This window comes from Aulonocara stuartgranti (genome assembly GCF_965226115.1).
Source record: "Aulonocara stuartgranti genome assembly, chromosome: 8".
NCBI lineage: Eukaryota > Metazoa > Chordata > Actinopteri > Cichliformes > Cichlidae > Aulonocara > Aulonocara stuartgranti.
The window spans coordinates 16,317,935-16,337,777 of record NC_138959.1 but is presented as its reverse complement, the minus strand read 5'-3'; the positions used below and the strand labels follow the sequence as shown (position 1 = coordinate 16,337,777).

Here is a 19,843-nt window from a genome sequence, read left to right as displayed (position 1 = left end):
AATAATTTCACTTCATTTCTACAGACTTGAGCAATTTCAAAGTTTTTTTATTTATATTGCAAGTGCTGTACAAAGGTGCAGTTTAAATTATTCCTGTTTCCAAATGAATAAATAAAATCCCTCTTCATAACATAAACCTTCAGATAGAAATTTACAAATGTATCCTATTACATTCATTACTAGTATAAACAATGCAAGCCCTTCAACAAAACCCCAAACTGCACGGCACATTGATGGGCCACGACAACGTCCTTAAATGGTTTTCAAATGGTCAACATATTGGTTCAGCTGTACAATCATACACTACTATACAATCCACACCCTGGTCACCAAGTGTGAAACAGCACATTTAGAAGTGACTGAATCTAAATGTAGAGGTTTATGGTCTAAATCGGGAAAATGGGAGGGTTGGGATTTCATTGTAACGCTGATGTAACCTACTGGAAACCAAAGTGAGGAAAGTCAGATGATCAGATAAAAGGAAAACAAAACAGGGAAACCGTTCAAGTGCAAAAAAAAATGTGAGGGAACGGGTGAGGGGAGGGAATAAGAATCAAAAAGGTCAAAGGAGATTAAATATACACATATATAGCGTCCGTTTCAATGAGCACCGAGGGGGGTTTGTGCCTCGCCTCCTTTCACTCTAGTGCTCACAGCATCCTGGTCATCAATAGAACACCAGCCACCGCTGTCCACCTTAAGATGGAAGAGCCAGGCATCCAGTAACAGACCTGAATGAAGATATTTGGTGATGTTTGCATCCACGTCCACAATAGTTCTATTAAAGCAATTTAAATTGTCATCCTCTGAAGCAAAAAGAACCTACTCCATGTTGCTTTTCAGCTGATGCACCGTACGCTTGTCCAGGTAACGGCAGAAGAGAGTGAGCAGGTTTGAGGGCAGAAGGAGCGGCTCCACCAGCGAACACTGGGATAGTTGTCCTGCCACCTGGAATATGATGTCAGTCCTAAAAGAGAAAACATCAGTCTCAGGAGTAAGCTTAGACCCGTCACTTCATTTGATATTAAAACCTAAAAGACTCCCACCAGGTCTCAAAGTCCCCGATGCTGGGCTCTAGAGGAACACCCGAGGACAGCAGCTTCTCTCCTTGGGAGAGCAGCGCGTACAGCAAGGACAGGCCGAACTGAAAGGGAGAAGAGAAATCCACCAATTAGAACAAAGACCTGTACCACTATCCAGGCAACTTCAGGGTTAACCCTGGATTCACTGCCGTTAGCCTCGCTTACTCAAATATACACTAACGATATTGTGCTTGGTCAGATGCTACAACACCATGCTTCATGTAAATGTGCTCATAGCCACTGATGAACCGCGGCTTAACTTAACTATCAACTAGTTAAGTTAAGCCACCGTGTCAGGATAAGTGAAGCCAGAAAATAGAATGTCATCCTGGGTAAGTTGAACTTTCAGGGCCTTGTAGGTCAGAACACAAAAACAAAAGCACAGACCTTGTTCTGACATGCCAGCTCAAGACACTCGTATGTCGTTAGAGACTCCAAAGAGGTCAGATCTTTGAGGACGCCAATGAGCTGACTGAACGCCAGCCCACCGATCACATTTCGAAGAGGTGGGTAAAGCACAGGAAGGGTCTGAAAAGACAAGATTAAGCCCAGTCATTTTTATAAAGACACTTGATGTTCGTCATTTATGTGCATAACTCCAGCCTTGTGTGTTTATAGGTGGAGCTGTGCCAAGTAGGCCTGTAGAAGACCAATTGTTTTTTTTCCATTTGCAAATCTCTCCTGTAACTGGAATATATCAAGGCTCAATATATTCTTCAATCTCACCCCGTCCGTGTAGACTGTAAAACCAGCTGTAACTGGTAGAGGCTGAGTAACATCAGGAAACCAAACAAGAACCAAAAATAAATATATCACCAAGTGGTGTTGCTAAGCAGACCATTCAGCTTACATTTCCTTTTGCACAGCTAAAGCTGCCCTACCTCGTCTGCGTCTCTGCTCATCAGTGTTGGTAGGTTAGTGGTGACAACACGCAAGATTTTTAGTGCAGAATCGTGTTTCAAGAACGGCAGCAGACGGGCGACGAGCTTTTTGCCTTTGGAGACGAGCAGAAAAGGAATGAAGTCCCCTTCCGATTCCCTGCATCAAAATTTTTTAAAGTGTTTAAAACGATGAAGTCACGTGTTAGGATGCATTAAATGACAAACTGCATGACTCACAGGGGATTGTGGTGCTGCAGCTGGGAGTAGATGTGCTCCACTTTCCTCTGAATCTTCTCCACCAACCTCCTTTCTTCTGCTTCGGACAACAATGGAGTTTTCATCCTCTCAGTTTCCTCCACCTCTAACAGAACCATGAACAACTGCAGGACAGAAGCCATTTTACAAGGCGGCAAAAAAAAAAAAAAAAAAAAAAAAAAAAAAAAAAAAAAAACCTCACTGCTGTGTCAAATCAAGTCATAATCAGGTACCTTTTCTATTTTGTTAAGGATGTCTAATCGCTGTAGTCTGGTGTCTTTCTGATACTTAAATGAGAGGAAATAAAGGTCAGTAGCAGGAAAGGCAGACCGAAAACACTCAAACACAGGGAACCTCCAAAATACACAATCACCTCAAGCAGACCCTGAGGCTGGACTGCATGAACAGCACTGATGGCTCGGCGAGGAGAGTAACACGTGGAAACTGCAACTTGACCCAAAGAGCCTTCAATGTGCACCACTGCAAGAACAAGAGACTCTTACACATAAGCAGAGCAACCCCTGTAGAAACAGATGCATTCAGAAGGATCAAAAATAAGGCATCTATGAGACAAATGTTTTAGGATGGAAGCATTTTAGGCCTCGTGCACCTCCAAAAACATTCAAAAAGGCAGGACTACCTGCATGCACTATTCACCGACTCAAATGAGTCCAACAGCAGCTGGAGGGAAAAATGTTTGTTAAATCAAAGCAGCGTGGAGATAATGTCTCTCCTACTCTCACGGGCAAATTCTGGTACAAGCATCTCAACATTCAATGAGAAACGCAGCCTGTGCCTCACTAACCCGGTGTGTAGGAGTCTGTTTTTTTGACGTAAGGCGTGGTGAGCTTAGGTGGCTCCCTCTTGCTCCTGATGCCCAACTCCTCTTCGGCCATCTTTGATTCTATTCGACGATAGTACTCCTGTAACAGTTTAAAGGTTCACCGGCAATCAAAAATGAAATGCTTCTTCGCTTCCCCTCTCCCATCAAAAAATTAAAGAGCAAAGCTTTCCTACCTGATAGTAGTAGTCTTCAAGGTAAGGATTCTCACTTTGCAGCTGGATCATCTGCAGCCGGGTGATCCACTCCTTTTCTTTGGCCGTCATAAGGTTACAGTACGGATCCCAGCCCTCTGGCTTTCTATAAGCAGGTCAGATTTGGCCGTAAGTATAGCGAATGACCCAACACGATCAAACTCTTCACTCCATGCACCAACCTTTGGAATAGCCGCTGTTTTTGACTAAGCAGTCGTTTGTGTTGGGGATGGAGCTGCGTGGCTGGACCAGGGTACCTACTGGTTAGAGAACTGTCTCATCAGTATGCATGAAATCTCAGACTGTGCTTGGTTATGAGCACATAAAGAGAAGATGCATTTATATATATGAAATCTCCATCTTTCATTTCCAGAAGGCTTATACATCCAAGAACATCTGCCTGTACCTTGCAGATAAACATTAGCACCACTCACTGATATTTATGCATGACACACAATACTCAAACTTTTATTTAAACAGATTAAAAGTCTCTTTGGTTTTTTTTGTTTTTTTTAAAAGAGTCCTAAACTATGAGAGGCAGCTTTAAACTAACATGTTCTCTGGTGCAAACCTCACACAGAAAGGGCCCCGCCCAGGTCACACCCAACAGTGAGCCACCGTGATGCTCGTCTTGGACTTTTGCATCTCAAACTTCATGAACTCAAAATTTATAGTCAGAGTTTAACAGACTATACATTTTGTTGACCAAACCTGTTTCAGCAACATTAACGTCAAGCACCTGAAAGGCTGTACTGGATTAGAGGGGCTGTAAAAAGGGGATGGCCTTGGTGAGTTGGCTCCGAAGCGAAGTTGCATCATTTTGGGAGTCTGAGGCGTCGAGGGGCAGGGGTGGGTTGGAGGAAACATGAATGCCCTGGTCTGCTTTAGTACAAAATAAAAGTCAAGATCAAATCAGATCTGCACAAAAACACGGAAATGAAGGGGTGAGCAATACTGAAATCAACCTGATTGTAATGCTGGCGTGGGGTCAGTGGCTGACGTGGGAAGAGGGGGGATCTTGGTACTATGGGTGGGTACACCTGTATGAAAAAAAAAAAAAAAGTAGAACTTAAAAAAGGGAAGAAGTCCACAATTTACAGTGAGTCAGCTGATTGTTTAGAAGCAGTGACACATCAACAGCATCTATCCAGTTACACAAATATCCAGGTGGTAAAAAGCCAGTTGCCCACCTGAGTGGGTCCTCGATGGCCAAACTGTCTTCTGGAGTACAATCCTCTGGATTCCCCTCGCCTGACCCCATAAAGGGGCCCGGCGGAGTACGGCAAGTCAACAAAGTTGGAGTTCAGAGTCTGACCTCTACCTCTGTGCCCAATTACACACACTATAGCACTGTCCTACAGAACACAGGAAGATACAAAGATAAAAATACAATGAACTTGTCATTATATGTATAACACATTCTTAAGTGATCATAACCTCAAGTATGGATCCTGAGGTTCTTCTGGTTTTTCTGTAAGAGGGCATCATCATCTAGGATGGAAAACAAACATGGAAGAGAAGCATCAGCACCACAGAAGAAAAACAAAGTGTAGTAAAAGGATTAAAAGTTGGCACTTACATCATCCTCAAAGGGACGCTGGTACATGGTGGTCCCGCAGTCCACTATGGCACTGTCAAGACTCTTAAAAGAGCAAAAAATGGATCAAACGGAGGATTTTAACGTTTTTAGTGCAATTTTCTGACAACACACATTCATCTTTGTCACCTTAAGGCTCGGTCGGCCCTCGATTATTCTCATCACAGCTGGGTCTTCAAACATCTGCCCCCTGCCCAGAGCTGCTCTCTGTCCCCTACTTCTGCCGCGCTGCCTCGAGGAAGCCCACGGAAAATACTGCAGCTTCTGTCGGGGAGGCGACGGGGCTCTGCGGGGAGACCGAGGTTTGGGCTGTGGGGGAGGGGGTGTTGCAGGTGGCGGCGGCGGCGGCGAAGGCGGAGCCTCTCCAAACTGAAGGCTGCTGCTGGACTTTTCTGTGGTCCCGTTTGCATCCAAATCTAGACATGCAGGCAGGGAACAAAGAGAAACAGATGTGGAAACTCTGCTTTCTGATAGGTTAACAGGTTAGATTCCCAGTAACCCTGTAAAAACGATGCAAAAATGCAACTTCACATATTTCTTTTAAGTGGTCAGAACCAGAAAAGTCCTCTAAAGGCTGCAGAGGTTTCCTGAAATCTTTTGGCCCCAAAAGTCAAGTTTTTCCTTTTTTTCCTTTTAATCAACCAAGTGTTTTTTCACATTTCGTTTTTCAGTTTAACTATAATAACCTTGCCTATTACTCTAAGGTATCGTATGAGTAAAAATGGCAGGGTTTGCGAACAGGTAAAGCTCCCCAACTTTTATTGGACCGGAGTCTATTCAGGCCCCTGGGCCGTATGTTTCACAACCCTGGGTTCGAGCACAGCAGCCAAACAAGCACACATTACCCAACAAAGCCCAATTCAACCCTAAAGGCAGCACCTTATGAGCCGTCGTGCATTTAAGAAGTGCATTTAAGCTACGTCAAAGAGGACTGTGCACAATAAAAAGGGATCAAGGAGGCTGAGCTGGAGCTGAACATTTTAAGATCTTCACAGCTCAGGTTGAGCGGTTTGGAGACAAAGTTGCAGAGAGGAGACGCTGAGATGGTTTGGATGTTGAAGATGGAGCGAGGAAGAAACAACAAAAGAGGTTTTTGGATGTAGTGAAGGAGGTTGGTGTGACACCTAAAGGAGCAGCTGAAAGAAGACGACTAATTTCTTTCCACTTAACCTTAATCTGACCTGTAAGATAAACATTTTTAGTGTTATTAAGCCTCAGTTTTAAGTTGGAATGCCAAATTATCATGCTGGATGCTTACATTATTTTTTGATAGTAAAAGCTCACGTTTAACACACAGACACGTGGGGGGGGCAAAGAAGTTTAAAAGAAGAACACCTGTAAGCACAAGTTACACACCCATCCCAAACGTCTCCTCATTGTGGACGTTTATCTCCTCATCTTCCTCGGCCATGGCCTGCAGCCCCGAGTCCATATCCGTCCCACCTTCTCCATCACTCCAGTCCTCTCCATTCTCAGGCCACTGCGGCTCGCACACCTGCACCACATCCTGGTGCGTGGAGACAGAGTGCTTTTTAAGATTTATTAATGAAGAGAGTGTTTCAAAACAGCAAATAGGCCAACAAATAAATAAATCACGCAACAACACGTGTGGAGTTTTCAATCCAACTTTCACCATCTGTTCATTCCGGGCATGCGATGGCTGCCTGATTAAAGCACACACATTAAAGAGCAGCATGTTGAAGCAGACTTACGTGTTGCTGCTCTGAGTCACTCATAATTCATTTCACAACTTCTTTCCTCTCCTGATGAAGTCGACGGATCGCGACCACCTTCGCAGCGTTACCCGCGTTCTCTCGTTTGACAGCGCGTGACGCTCATTAACCTTTAAGCGAGCTCACCTGTGAGGTGACGCGTAGGCGTGGACACGTCACACGCGGCTCCCAGCAGCTGTCAAGTCGCCTCCGCCCACGTGCCGCCCACATGTCGTCTGGGTGGTTTTTTTTCGTCTTTTCTTCGTTTCTTTTAGCGTTTGTGTTCAAACCCTGCCTGTAACTACTTTACAATTAATTACACACGATCCTCAGTGAGCGAATAGTGACCTCTGGTGGCCAAAGTCAGTATTTCCCTCACACACGGAGCGTTTATTCGCCCTTCGCTTCTCTTAATGGTCCAGAAGAAGAGGGGGAAAAATCCTTGCACATTTTCTCACACACAGCAGACATTTTAAAGGACTGCAACGTTTATTTACTCCGTGTCCATTTTATTAGGTACAGCTGTACAGCTGCTCATTAACGTAAATATCCAGCAATCATGTGGCAACATGCTTTTGTGAATGTAGACATATTCAACCCTCAAACTGAGGATCAGAAAGACGATTTAAGTGACTTTAAACATAATGGGTTCGTCTGGGTGTTTCAGAAACTGATGATCTACTGGGTTTTCCCCACATAACTGCCTTTAGGGCTCACAGAGAACAGTTTGAAAAGGAGAAAAATTCCAGTGAGGAGCCGCTTGTTGTGTGAAAATAACTTTATGCCTATTTTGATGTCAGAGTTCAGCTGTTGCAGCTAAGGTATGCAGGTGAACAGATGGGCTATAGCAGCAGAAGACCACACTGGGTCCCAGTCTGGTCAGCTAAGAACAGGAAGCTTCACTTTCAAGGTTCAAGGTTCTTTATTCGTCACATGCATAGTTATACAGGCATAACACATAGTGAAATTTCTGCTGTGACATTCAGATGGTAGGGTCAGAATTTGGTGTAACTACCATGAAGGCGTGGATCCATCCTGCCTTCCATAAGTGATGCAGGTGTTGTAACGTTGTGGTGGATATCTTGGAACATGTTAGGTCTCAGTAGAAATTGAGCATCGTTTAAACATCACAGCCCACCTGAGTATCATTCCTGACTATCTCCATCCTTTTATCACCACAGTGTACCATCTTCTGCATTCTGCTTCCAGCTGGTTATTGTGCCATCTCACAAAGCTAGGTGTACTTAGCTGGTGAGTGTATATTTCTCCTCTATTTATTGTAAAGGAGTCAAAAACTAAAGTATTTACCGTCTCACCCTGCACAGCAAATGACTTACAGTAATTCTGTATAAATCAACTGCTTATCATACACAAACTTATGACTGAAAAATAAAAATAAAAATATCAAACTGCCCTTTCAACATCCAATCGTATAACCTATCAATAATCTTTATCTTCTTATGCCTGATGCTTGTAAATTTTCTCACCAGACTTTTATCACAACCAACTGCTTCTGCTGGAGGTTTCTTCTATTAAGAGGCAGATTTTCCTTCCCACTGTCACCAGGTTCTTGCCAATAGTGGAGTAGATCAAATATTTCTTTCTGCAGAGGAGCTTTTTATTTTTAAAGCTGACTCGTGTGAATTTAAAGAAACATCAACACTCAAAAACAAGTCGCGTTCGCTTTCATTTTATTCTTTGGAATCATTTTTGGCATTTTGCACAGCGCAATAGTGAATGAATAATGAAAAAACAAACAAATGTAGCAGTCAGCATACGGTATAAAAATGCAGTTGCAGTGACGTGGATAATTTCTGCAATACAAAGCAAATATATTAAAAGGGGATTTCCTTGCACAACAGGAAAAATTCTCAAATGATGTATAAATGTATGCTTCTTTTTACACCTGGTAGCAAAACGTAATTTTCATTTCATTTAAACACACTGTGTTTTTGTTTCTGAGCCGTGATAAAGTTTGTAACCTTGCACTGAAAGTCCATGGTTAAAATAAAATAGGGCTGGTTTGGGTTGGATGATTCTGTCTTCCTCCTCATCTCTCTGCTGACTCAGATATTCTTCAAAATTTACAAAGAGTCCAGCTCCGCCCTAACTCCCACAGTAACAAAAAAATGAAAAAAAAAGAGAGAACTGAGAGTCACATTAGGGCTTCTTCTCAGGGCAGGCTGGCGAAGACCTGCTGGGCCCTCAACCAAAGAGCTTGATGAAGCAGGGGTGGCAGTAGGGTTTGTTCTCCTGCTCCTTGAAGCAGCCTTTGCTCAGCGGCTTCAGGCAGAAGTGACACACGAGGTGATGCGGGTGGAATTTGGCCCCCATTGCGGTGACGCAGCGCCCCAGGATGGGCTGCTGGCAGGCCTGACACATGCTGCCGCGGGACTGGTGGTAGTGGGCCTCGCACAGCGGCTTGCCCTCGTGCTCGAAAAAGCTGCCGTTGACGAAGGGGCTGTAGCACTCCTGGAAACGAGAGGAAGCGACACAGCGAGACCTAGTCACAACGCTGACTCATGCAACTCTAATTACAGCGTTTTCATGTGAAATGACAACTTTCCCATGACATAATTCCAGCTTATTTGTGTTTTGTTTTTTGCATGAACTTCCTCATTGAGGTTTCATTGCACAGCCATCGTGATCTATTTGCCACGGAGCAGATTCAGTGTGTCAGCTGTGGGTTAGGAGACTCCTCAAAGGATAAATATGAGCTCACTGGTCTCATAGATGTTCAATCTGGGAAATTTAGAATCGGCCTTACAAAGAAAAAAATCTATCACTGAATCAACTCACTTCTATTTGAGGTGCTCCTAGGACAGGAAATATATCATTAAATGCATTTATTTTCACAGCAAGGTTGTGTTTAAGCTAAAAACAAAACAAAACCCTGTTTCGACACACGACCACAAACACACTGAATCTTTTCTAGTGATGCTCCACCAACAGGAGCAGTCTCCAAGCATTCATCCAAATTCAGCTGAAATCAGGCAAGAAGGAGAACAGAGAGCAGCAGCAAACATAGACGACATAAATGCATTTATAAAGGCAAATAAAGGTTAGGAGAAATAAGTAAAACTGAGGTACCGTTTAAGCCATGACATTTAGCAAGCTGTTATTTATAAATCCAGAAAAGCTTCCCTTTAATTAAGACGCCTTCGTCTGCCACATCTTTGCAGTAAAAGACAGATGTGGCCAGTGTTAATATAAAAGTCCTGGTAATGTCTTACCTGTGCATGTGGCATATTTGTGTTCTGCTATTCTATCACCAATAGTCTTTTTATTGTCTAGGTTAGACGTAACCTGGCTGTGAAAATAAAGGTATTTTAACTTTATTTTGAAAAGGGACTTCCTTGGTATTAAAGGATGTAAATTCCTCTTAATGTCCTCATAAACTCTCATGGTGTTCTCCAACCTTTCTGACCTTTTTCAGAGCAGATTAACCTGAAACGACCCGTAAGCCTAACGCATCAATTAATGCTGCAACTCTTGATCAAGTAAAATGCAACACTCACCCGACATACAAAGCACTGTGGGTGCCAGAGAGAGTTTAGAGCTGAGATGTAGTTTTCCAGGATGGGCTGGCTGCAGCCTTGACAGCGGGAAGCAAACAGAGTCAAGAAGCACTGCTGGCAGTACTGCTGGCCCTCACGGTCATGGAAACCTGCAGAGGACATCGCCACAGTTTGACTCAGCTCAAGAGCTCTTTTGATAAATGTCAGATTTACTGTATAATATCACAGATTTAAAAAGGAAAATCAGTCCAAACCTTCTCTTTGTGACTGCGGTTTGTGCAACATTACATTTTATTGATCTGAACTAACAACGGCCGGCTGTATTTTTCCATCTCAGAGCTCGTGCTGCTTTAAATTTGGCCATTTTCTTGCCAAGGAAATACAGAGACTCAGTGTTTTGCCTCGAAATTCACGGCAGAGTGAAACTGCCGATATAACCCCGATCCCAAAAAAAGTTAGGAAACCGTATAAACTGGAAATAAAAGCGGAATGCAGAGATTTGCTAATGTTTTCGACCTCATATTTGAAAACAGCACAAAGACAAATTGTCAGATGTTGAAAGTGGTCATTTAAACCAATTTTCAAGCTCTTAACACTATCATGAACCAAATCACTGAGAACCTGCACAGACAATTTAGGAATAATGTATCCAAAGTTTTTACAAATTAAAAGGAATGTAAGGTTTTAATCAGTTAACTTGCACAATGTCAATAAAAAAAACTCACAGAAGAAATCTCTGTGGGCAACCTCAAAAACAAAGTGCTGTTATCTTCTGACCCTTAAGTAGTTCTGCCTTACAAAAATGACAAGATTGCTGCTTGGCTTCAGGAATACTTCTGAAAACTACTGTCAGTCCATCCCTGTCTCTGCAAATATATTTTAAAACTCTACCATGCCATGAAGCTCCCAGCACACAGTGTCAGTGCTGATGTTAATTCCACTCTGCAGTTACTGAGACAGCAGAGCGTCGCCGATCTTGTTGCTCCTCAGCAACTTTGCCTGATCTGTCAGTTCATGGCTGAGCTGCTGTGGTTCCTAAATACTTTCACTTTTAAATAAGCACCACGTAAACTCGATGGTGGAATATCTGAGGAGGGAGGAAATTTCACAATCTGACCTCTTGAATTCACATAGACATAGGCTGCCGGGGGATTCCCATGATGCATTGAGTTTTTCCTTTCCAGTCACCTTTCTCACTCACTATGTATTAATAGACCTCTCTGCATTGAATTATATCTGTTATTAACCTCTGTCTCTCTTCCACAGCATGTCTTTATCCCGTCTTCCTTCTCTCACCCTAACCAGTCACCCCCCTCCCTGAGCCTGGTTCTGCTGGAGGTTTCTTCCTGTTAAAAGGGAGTTTTTCCTTCCCACTGTTGCCAAAGTGCTTGCTCATAGGGGGTCATATGATTGTTGGGTTTTTCTCTGTATCTATGAAGCGCCTTGAGGCGACTTATGTCGTGATTTGGCGCTATATAAATAAAATTGAATTGAATTGAATTGAATTCGACGAGTTCTTTAGAACGACGCATTCCTTTACAAATGTTGCAACGACAGACTGCATGGTTATACACCAGCATTCAAAGATTAAGAGGTGTGGCCTTAAACCCTTCAGTTATATAACGTGAAACGTGATACGTAGATACAAAAACATGGCCGCCTACAGTCATGGACACTGCAACTTTGTTATCTTTTCAAAAAATTAGTAAATTTGTGCAAATGTCTGAATATCTGTCATGACCCCACTAGTCATGAAACATTCAGACAGGATGTAGCCTTTTTTAATGTAAGGTTAAAATCAAATGTTCTAGGGTCTCGAAGTGCAAACTGTAAGTTATTATAAACTCTGAAACTGGTTGTAATGTTTAAAATAATCTAATAATTTAATAAATGAGATAAGATGTGCTTTATTTACCGCAAAAGGTAGGAATTTCCTGAAATATATATAGTATAAAACTTTCAATAACATTATAAAATGCTGTCTGAATGCTAATGGATGTATGGTATAAAGGGCTTCATGTAAGTGTGGCCTGACTGCAATGTATTGTTACCCCTGACAGGAATTAACAGCACCACCCATTACCTTCCTCTCCAAAGGCGCGGCTGCACTTCACACAGCAGAAACACTCTGGGTGCCAGTTCTTGTCCAGAGCCGTGACCATTTTCTACACAACGATTAAAGTGAAAAAAAGAGAAAGTTACAGAGCTTTAGGTGGGCTGTGATATCGATCTGAGCTCTTTAAATAAGCTCAGAGTTGAGTAACAGAAACATGTTCCCATCTCAGCGGCTCACGTTCAGTATGGGTTTGTTGCAGTGCGCGCAGTGAGGGGAGAACAGCGTGAAGTAGTCCGGCTCGCAGTACGGCCGCCCGTCCTTCTCGAAGAAGTTTCGACTGCCCAGCTCCGTCTCACACTCGGTGCACACGAAGTGCTCGGGGTGCCACACCTTCCCCAGAGCTGTCACCACCTGCACAAACAGCCAGGTCAACTCAAGTGAGGGTCTTCCTCATCACATGTCTGACAGATATATTCTGACTGCTCACCTGTCCGACAACCGGCTTTTGGCAGGCTGAGCAGTTCCCCTTAGAGGACGTTTGCACTCCTTGTCGGGTCAGGTCTGATTGGAGGAGCCCCAGCATGCTGTCCAGTGAGCCTCCTGATGAAGGAGGCTGAGGAGGGGCAGCGGCCGGCTGCTGCGGTGATGCTGTAACGGGCGCTGGAGTGACAGGCGCAGCTGGCTGAGAGAAGACAAAGCACAGAGTCCTTATGATGTTAATTCTTTGGGAGTTTATCATCACTCCACAGATGGTGGAAATGAATTTGTATGGAAGAAACCAATGTGAGGAAAAGTCAAATCATAACAATACTGCACATAGTTTGAGCCAAGGCTCTACACATGTCTCTCTGCTCTGCCTGGAGACTTTAGCCTGGTTAGTCATGGATATGCAGTGGAGACGTTTCCTTTTTAAGACTCTGTTCCCACAGCAGTCTTGTTTATCACTCACAGCTGGACTGCATACTGAAACTAAACAGCCTTATAATGACAGAACTGCCTGCTCTGCTCGCAAGCCGACTCACCAAAAAGGAGAGAACTAGATTATACGCTGTTCCAAAAGCTGATCTTTAAGCTGACTACTGACAATCTGAAGCTATTTTAGACTCTGGAAAAATTAAGACCAGGACTAATTTTCATCCACAAGCCATATCTGGTGACTGATCTGTACCAGCAGGCATGTGCTGTGGCCAGCAGGCTGCACAGTAACAGTGTAGCCCTTATGAAGTCAACTCAACCTCTACAGGGATCCAACACTAATATTAGCATTCTGTAAAAGTCATATAGTGAGCGCCGCTGTGAATTTACAAGTAAAAAGTTGACAGGTTAGCATTTTCATGCAGCTGTGGGTGACTCTTACAGTGCTCTGGACTCTGAAGTCAGACAGCGAAGCCATCAGCTTGTCCAGTTCCAATGTGGCCGATGTTGCAGAAGGCTTCGCAGAGCTAAAACACCGAAATCAAACCCACAGATTACACACATGATCAGAAACATGCTAAAATGCTGCACACTCGCACATGTGCAAATATGGATTTTTACTTGCAATAAAAAAATAATACTGCAGGTTTTTAAATGTAAGCAGATTTTAAAGGGGTGCGTTTGCATAAAACAGACCTACTTCCTCAGTCGTATACAGTGATACTCAGACAGATTATACTCTCTTATTTCCCTGTGGATTTGGTACCTGGAGGAGGAGGTTGGTGCTTTATCCTTGATATTATCCCTCTCATCTTTCTTAGAAGAAGGGAACTGAGCCAGGATCTCATCTAACAACAAAACAGGATCATAGATAAGAAATCTGATTTAAACACGAGGATTTAAAACACACGCACACATGCTAACCTGTGATGTTAAACTGGGTGGCGTTGAGTTCCTGTAGCAGATGGTCCAGTTCACTCAGACCTCCCCCCAGCAGCGAGGAGGAAGAGAAGGCCAGAGGAGGATCTGCGCTTCGGGGAGAGCGCGGTTTACACACTGTGCTGCAGGGAGACAGATAATATTAACAATAAAAGGCATTAAAAAAACAAAGTATAAACAATGTTGTTGGACTCGTTATGCGAGGAGGAGAATTCTCTCGCTTGCTTAAAAACCACACATTGCTTTGCAAAGAGTGATGTAAAGAAAATGAATGAGATTCCTAACAGGGTTTGGGTTCATACATCAACATGCTGACACACCATCTCTCCGTGTAAAACACTCTATCCCAGTCCATCAAAACTTCACATGCCAGCTGTGCTCAAAATGTGCAACTCTGCAGCACATGCTGAGCTGCTTCCCTGAGACAGAGGGACACTTTAGGCACCCTGATTAAGTCCTGAGGGTCACCCAATGGAAAAGAAGCCATTATCATCAGCTAGCACATCTGGGACCGGCAGCTGCTGGTGGATTAGAACAAACACATTTTCATCAGATCATCACACCCAACTGGCGGAAACCAGTTGCTGTTGTGTTAGAGTCCTTGGGGTGTTTCATTATGCTAGAGGCTAACATCTGCCCAGGATTATTGCTTTGGTGGGTCTTTAAGAAGAAGCTCCCTAAGTACGAGCAGATAGCTGAAAGCAGGGAAGCTGCTGTCCTTGGATTTCATTACACTGGGCATCGAGGGAAAACTGAGGAATCTGCAACACCCCACATGTGGTAGAGAGAGCCTCGAGATGGCTGTGGCAAGAGAGGAAAACCATGGAACAAACAGGTAGCAAGCCATCTGGACACAAGCTGAGGTCTGATCACCTTCAGCTGGGCAATTTAGAGGAAAGAGCCAAAACAATAATGATGATGTGTTGGCTTGTGGTATTTTGAACAAGGCTAAAAGCAGCAGGAAATTTAGATGCCTTAAACCTGGCTCAGAATTACATGTCATACAGTTAATTCTTCTTTTATTAGGTACTCCACGCTAGTTCAGGTCCTTCAGAACTGCTTTAATTCTGTGAGGCGTAGATTTAACAAAGTGCTGGAAACATTTCTACATGCCAAAATACACTGAGTTGCTGCCGTGTGATTGGCTGTTTAGATATTTGTGTTTACAAACAGCAGAACAAGTAATGAATTTGCCGGTGATCCTGTGAGCAATGGAAAAAGACATCTATGAAGGAGTTACCTGTATAATTTGTCAGGGGTGGAGTTCTGTGTAGTCTTCATTGCTGAAGAAACGGTCTAAGAGACAAAACAGACGAGTGATCAAACAAACTTTATCAAAGCCTCTGCATAATCAGGAAGAAAGAAAACTGGTATGAACGTGGCCCGGATTGACCACCTGCTGCGGGGTGTATGCAGGAGGCGGCGGCCGGCTCTGGGCTGGGTCCTGGGTGGTGGGATCGGCATTTTGAGGCGGGTCAGAGGTGAGCAGGACGGGACACCGAGGTAAAGGGGAGCCTGTGTTCTCCAGATCAGCAAGGAGGGCATCTGGAAGGGAGAGAGAAGTTTCTGTAGCACCACAGAAGCCACATTTCATGTCACAAACATTCATGGTTGTCACTAATGGTGCCAAGTTTATTTACCAAGTATTAAAAGTCAATCAAGAGATTCAAGTTAAGAAAGTAATTTAAAAAGCATGCAAAGTATTACGCTGCATGACAAGAAGGTATTAAGTTGAGTTAAACGACAGACGAGACGAAACACATACAAACGCATGCACAGGCAGCTACGTACCAAACACAACAATACGAGGACTGAGAGGGTAGTTAAGCGGCTCAGGCACTCCTGAGGAGACACAGACAGCCTTTTGTGACCAATACAGCAGCAGCAACTCAGCCCACACACCGAGACACAACACAGAGGACAGCGAGCGCTGGCGGACGCTCGTCACTCAGAGGACAGGACAGTCAGAACCGGCGCAGCTCAGAGATAGTCCACTGACGGTGAGGTCGCTCAGACGCTCAAGCGTTCCTGCATTCATATTCTAAACATGCCAGTGTGGAAAGGAAGCAGAGGAGGAAGAGTGTTTGGCAGCTGATATCTGAGTCCACTCCTCCACCCACACACACTCACACGCTCACTCTGAAGTAGAAGCTGCACAGAAACTAAACTCACTCAAGTGTTAGCATCTACAGCTGTGTGACATCACTTATCCTGACAAGCAACCGAAGCAGACTGAAGATGAAAGAGGACTTCATATGAGTAACAGTGGTTTACCATGTATGTGTAATGACATAGCAACCATTTATTGTGAGTCCTGAAAGGGTACCAGTCCCTTTTTTTTTTAACTTTTATATTATCAAAATGAAAATTTTGGCCTTCCCTTCCAAGAAGTTAAAATAAATAAGAAAGGTCAGTCCAGTTGTAAGCTGGTTCCAGACTGACACAGAAGACTTGTGTTACCTCAGGGTTACTGAAGTCAAGCACACAGGAGTGACACTTTTTACCAGACAGAGGCTTTTTGTACTGTATTTTAACACTTTAACATGATAGGAATGGAAAACAGGCTTATCGATAGAATTCCTTAGCCAAAGCCAGACAACAAAATATCCCGACTTTTGATCCCGTGTACAAACAAATCCAATCATGTGGCTGACAAACATCCTGTCTCGAGTGCTTGAAGAAAGGCATCTGGACTTAGTTTGTGAAGATGTTTTGCCTCTCATCCAAGAGCTGACGGAGAGTCCCAGGTATTTAACAGCTACAGGGGAGGCAAAACATTCACCCTGTGGCAGCTGGGAGAGGCTAAAGGGCCCCGAGACTCTGAACTGGATAATCGGAAAAGAATGGATGGATGGTAAAAAGTCCACTTGCTTTAATTTCTGGACCTGGATGCCTGAGAACTCAAACTTAACGTCCTCAATTTGTAAAGCCCAAGCTAACGTAACCATAACAACATCATTGTGACATCATCAGCAGATGTTAGAAATGTGCAGGTGTACGACGTGAGAGCGTGCAAAGTGTTCGAAAGCACTTTATCTAAAAAAACTTTGGAAGCTTGTAAATTAGGTCTGAGGATCCTGATAACAGATGGTGGATATTTAAAATTCCAAATTTCTTTAAAAGACCTTCAAATGTTTTCAGTAAACAGTTTACAGTGATGCAATATCTATTACATTTTGGTTAAAAGAAAAAAAAAAGTACTTTCTTGGGGGGGTTCTGGTACTTCTGTATTATTACGAGTCATGCAAGTCAGAGCTTTGTAGAAAACAATAAGGTTTTCCAGTCTTGATTACTACTTGGAAGCAGGTGAATGGTCTTTCCATGAAACCTCCTCCCAAAGCCACGGATGACACATCTCAGGCACTCCTCAGATGTGGAGTAACTGCTTCATCTAGTATTATCACACTCTTTCTTGTATTGCAGCTGTGACTCAGTGTGACAGACGAGCATTGCACAACTGGTTTTCTTAGTTATTGATGTAGAAAAAGAACAGCATTTAGTCACACTGCCAGATAATTCCGGCCTATTTAATGGATGAAATTTGACGTGTCCATTTTCTGCATGCTGATTTACGAGCTGCAGGTCAGAGTTCATTCGTGGCTTTGGAGAAACCGTCACAGGGTGACTTCCCATCTAAAGCAGCTACGCAAGGCTCGTCACATTATGAATCATGAATTTCTAATTCAGAATCTGGTGAAGTGCTATGTTCTAAACCTACGCTGCTCGGCCATGTGTCACAAAACTTGAGTTTGCCCGGCCCGAGCGCACCGCTGTGGTCATTTCTACCCCGGATGATTCACACTTCTGGTACGACCATGCGGTGAGAACCGTGTGCATATACTACTGGCCCTCCACCTCCCTGCTGTGCTGTGTGTCTCTCACACACACACAGACACACACACACACACATACTCGAAGAGGCTGAGCAGCACATATAAGGAGCTGAACTTCTCTCAATGGGAATTATGACCATATTTAGAGCGGCCTGCAGACTTGTTTGTCTTGGCCGTAGGCCTCTCTAACAAGTGGTCTCTCTCTCGCCGAAAGCCTCGCCAAATCCGATGCATAAACTTACAACACTGTTGGACGACAGCGCAAGCCAAGACTCTCAAACATGGCGCTCAAGCCCAGCACCTCCGTGTCACCGTGTGCAATCCGATCCAGATGTGCCCAGATGTGTACACCATGCCATTTTTTCCCCCTCCTCGTGTTGCTTGAGAAGCACAAATGCTCCACTCTTGAAGCGTACTTGGTGAAAAAACAGAAGAAACTCCCAGAGAGAATGGGCAGCTGAGGCAAAAGCCATGTCTATTTTCCTTGAACTCTGTGGCTTTTACAAATAGCAGCATTGCCCCGGGCTATTTCAGGGCCTTTCCAACACACAGCTATTTTCTGACACAAAGAGTCAGCTTCCCATCATGTTGTTTTAGAGAAAAGAAGACATTTGCTTCCAGTATCATTCAGAAATGGGGGGGATGCTCTCTGATGCTGTCTTCTCTCATGTCTTCAATTCCTTCAAAATGGAAAACACTCTCTTCAACATTATGTGGCACTCCATCTATCCATAACTTGTTAATGTTAATGGACGGACATGCCTGCTCTGGACCCCTTTAAATCGAATTTTCAGAGCTTTTTATTGTATTTGCAGGCCGTGCAGGAAGACCCGAGTGAAGGTCGGGCAGATGTAGAGCAGTGCACGGGTTCATGTGTTACCTGCATGTATTTGTGGGTATGTGCCCCTGCACAATGAAGGTAAAACACAGCTCTACAAACATCTAAAATATTGGCATGTATGAGTTATTATAAGAAATTTCCTCACTGTTGCTGACTGGGAACTTGTACCACTCATTTTTTTTTAAAAGTATTTCCTACTGCTTTCCATTGCTCCTTATGTTACAGCCCCTCTTTTCTACATGTCCTTGTAAGCCAGGGATCTGTACTCTATGACTGCCAGAATCAACATAGACCTTATTTCCTCCGTTTGGGCACACCACCCCTTCCCCACAGATCCCTTCAAGATATCTCAACATGTAGTTACAAGGCATGAAACGAAGAGCAGCTGTAATACTCACCCAAATCCTCCATGATAGGATCTCAGCCGACTGTTTCCCTCTTTGTGACACAGCGCAGACACCATTAATCAGTAGTGATGACCGTGGATCACAGCTGGATAGAAGGTCTCGGCGCTATTGTCTGCGTCGGTCCTGAATAACTTCTTGGGCACCGTTATCCGCCAACAGAAGGAGGAGGAGGAAGAGGAGGAGGGCGTCCCGTCTCTTTTTTTTCCAACACGGCTCTCTTCCTGTGTAATGCCTACCAGGACCTCAGAGCGAGGAAGGCGTAGTTAAATAAATGCGGTTACAAACTCGCATTCCCCGGACACGAGACGTCACCCTGGACATTCCTAGTCCATATTTGGGATCGAAAATTAAGGATTTAGTGGCTCTAAGAGAGGACGCGCCGCTGCTTCTGCTGCAAGCGTGTAGTTCTGAAAACAGAAAATATTGGAAATGACGCTCATTTTCCCGGTTTTGTTTTCGTTTTCAGGGTTTTAATACCAGGACCTTCCCATTTTTGGTTTCTTTACGTACTTGTTTCATTTCCGTGTGCGTGCATAGGACTAAAAATCCAACACAATATTAGTGAGATATTAGTGATTCACACTTTGAAAGCGTTTTTTTTCTTTTCCTTTTGGGTGTGTGGGGTATTTTTTATAAGGCTATAGAAAAAGAACAGAAACTATACGCGTATCCCAAAGCCAGTTTTCAAAGTTTTCTCCGCTCAGTGTCAGGATTAGGATATATCCAATTTTTTTTTATTGAATTTTATTTCAATTCTTAAGTCAGACTTATT

General features: G+C 43.7%; 2 protein-coding genes across 6 annotated transcripts; both read right to left on the bottom strand.

Moving 5' to 3' along the window:
* Nucleotides 1-31: 31 nt before the first annotated feature.
* Nucleotides 32-6,794, bottom strand: patl2 (PAT1 homolog 2). 4 transcript variants are annotated; one of them, XM_082543003.1, is made up of 19 exons: nucleotides 6,563-6,794; nucleotides 6,207-6,357; nucleotides 4,980-5,266; nucleotides 4,833-4,895; nucleotides 4,691-4,744; nucleotides 4,444-4,608; nucleotides 4,219-4,293; nucleotides 3,993-4,135; nucleotides 3,436-3,513; nucleotides 3,236-3,359; nucleotides 3,024-3,141; nucleotides 2,592-2,698; nucleotides 2,452-2,505; nucleotides 2,201-2,343; nucleotides 1,964-2,120; nucleotides 1,470-1,610; nucleotides 1,047-1,144; nucleotides 827-967; nucleotides 32-731 (listed from the first exon to the last, which is right to left on the bottom strand). In XM_082543003.1, exons 1-19 carry the CDS (start codon nucleotides 6,584-6,586, stop codon nucleotides 698-700), a joined length of 2,157 nt encoding a protein of 718 aa, XP_082399129.1. In that variant the 5' UTR covers nucleotides 6,587-6,794; the 3' UTR covers nucleotides 32-697. The 4 variants fall into 4 exon arrangements, with proteins under 4 accessions (XP_082399129.1, XP_082399131.1, XP_082399132.1 ...); XM_082543005.1 differs by having other exon boundaries at nucleotides 3,436-3,510; XM_082543006.1 differs by having other exon boundaries at nucleotides 3,436-3,510; nucleotides 3,993-4,132.
* A 1,442-nt stretch (nucleotides 6,795-8,236) lies between these two features.
* LOC309713418 (transforming growth factor beta-1-induced transcript 1 protein-like) lies at nucleotides 8,237-19,537 on the bottom strand. 2 transcript variants are annotated; one of them, XM_082545043.1, is made up of 12 exons: nucleotides 19,063-19,537; nucleotides 15,782-15,832; nucleotides 15,387-15,535; nucleotides 15,231-15,286; nucleotides 13,976-14,112; nucleotides 13,818-13,899; nucleotides 13,494-13,578; nucleotides 12,624-12,818; nucleotides 12,374-12,547; nucleotides 12,164-12,245; nucleotides 10,081-10,229; nucleotides 8,237-9,034 (listed from the first exon to the last, which is right to left on the bottom strand). In XM_082545043.1, the coding sequence occupies exons 1-12, from the start codon at nucleotides 19,073-19,075 to the stop codon at nucleotides 8,768-8,770; spliced, it is 1,440 nt and encodes a 479-aa protein (XP_082401169.1). In that variant the 5' UTR covers nucleotides 19,076-19,537; the 3' UTR covers nucleotides 8,237-8,767. The 2 variants fall into 2 exon arrangements, with proteins under 2 accessions (XP_082401169.1, XP_082401170.1); XM_082545044.1 differs by lacking the exon at nucleotides 15,782-15,832 and having other exon boundaries at nucleotides 19,063-19,531.
* Nucleotides 19,538-19,843: the final 306 nt, after the last annotated feature.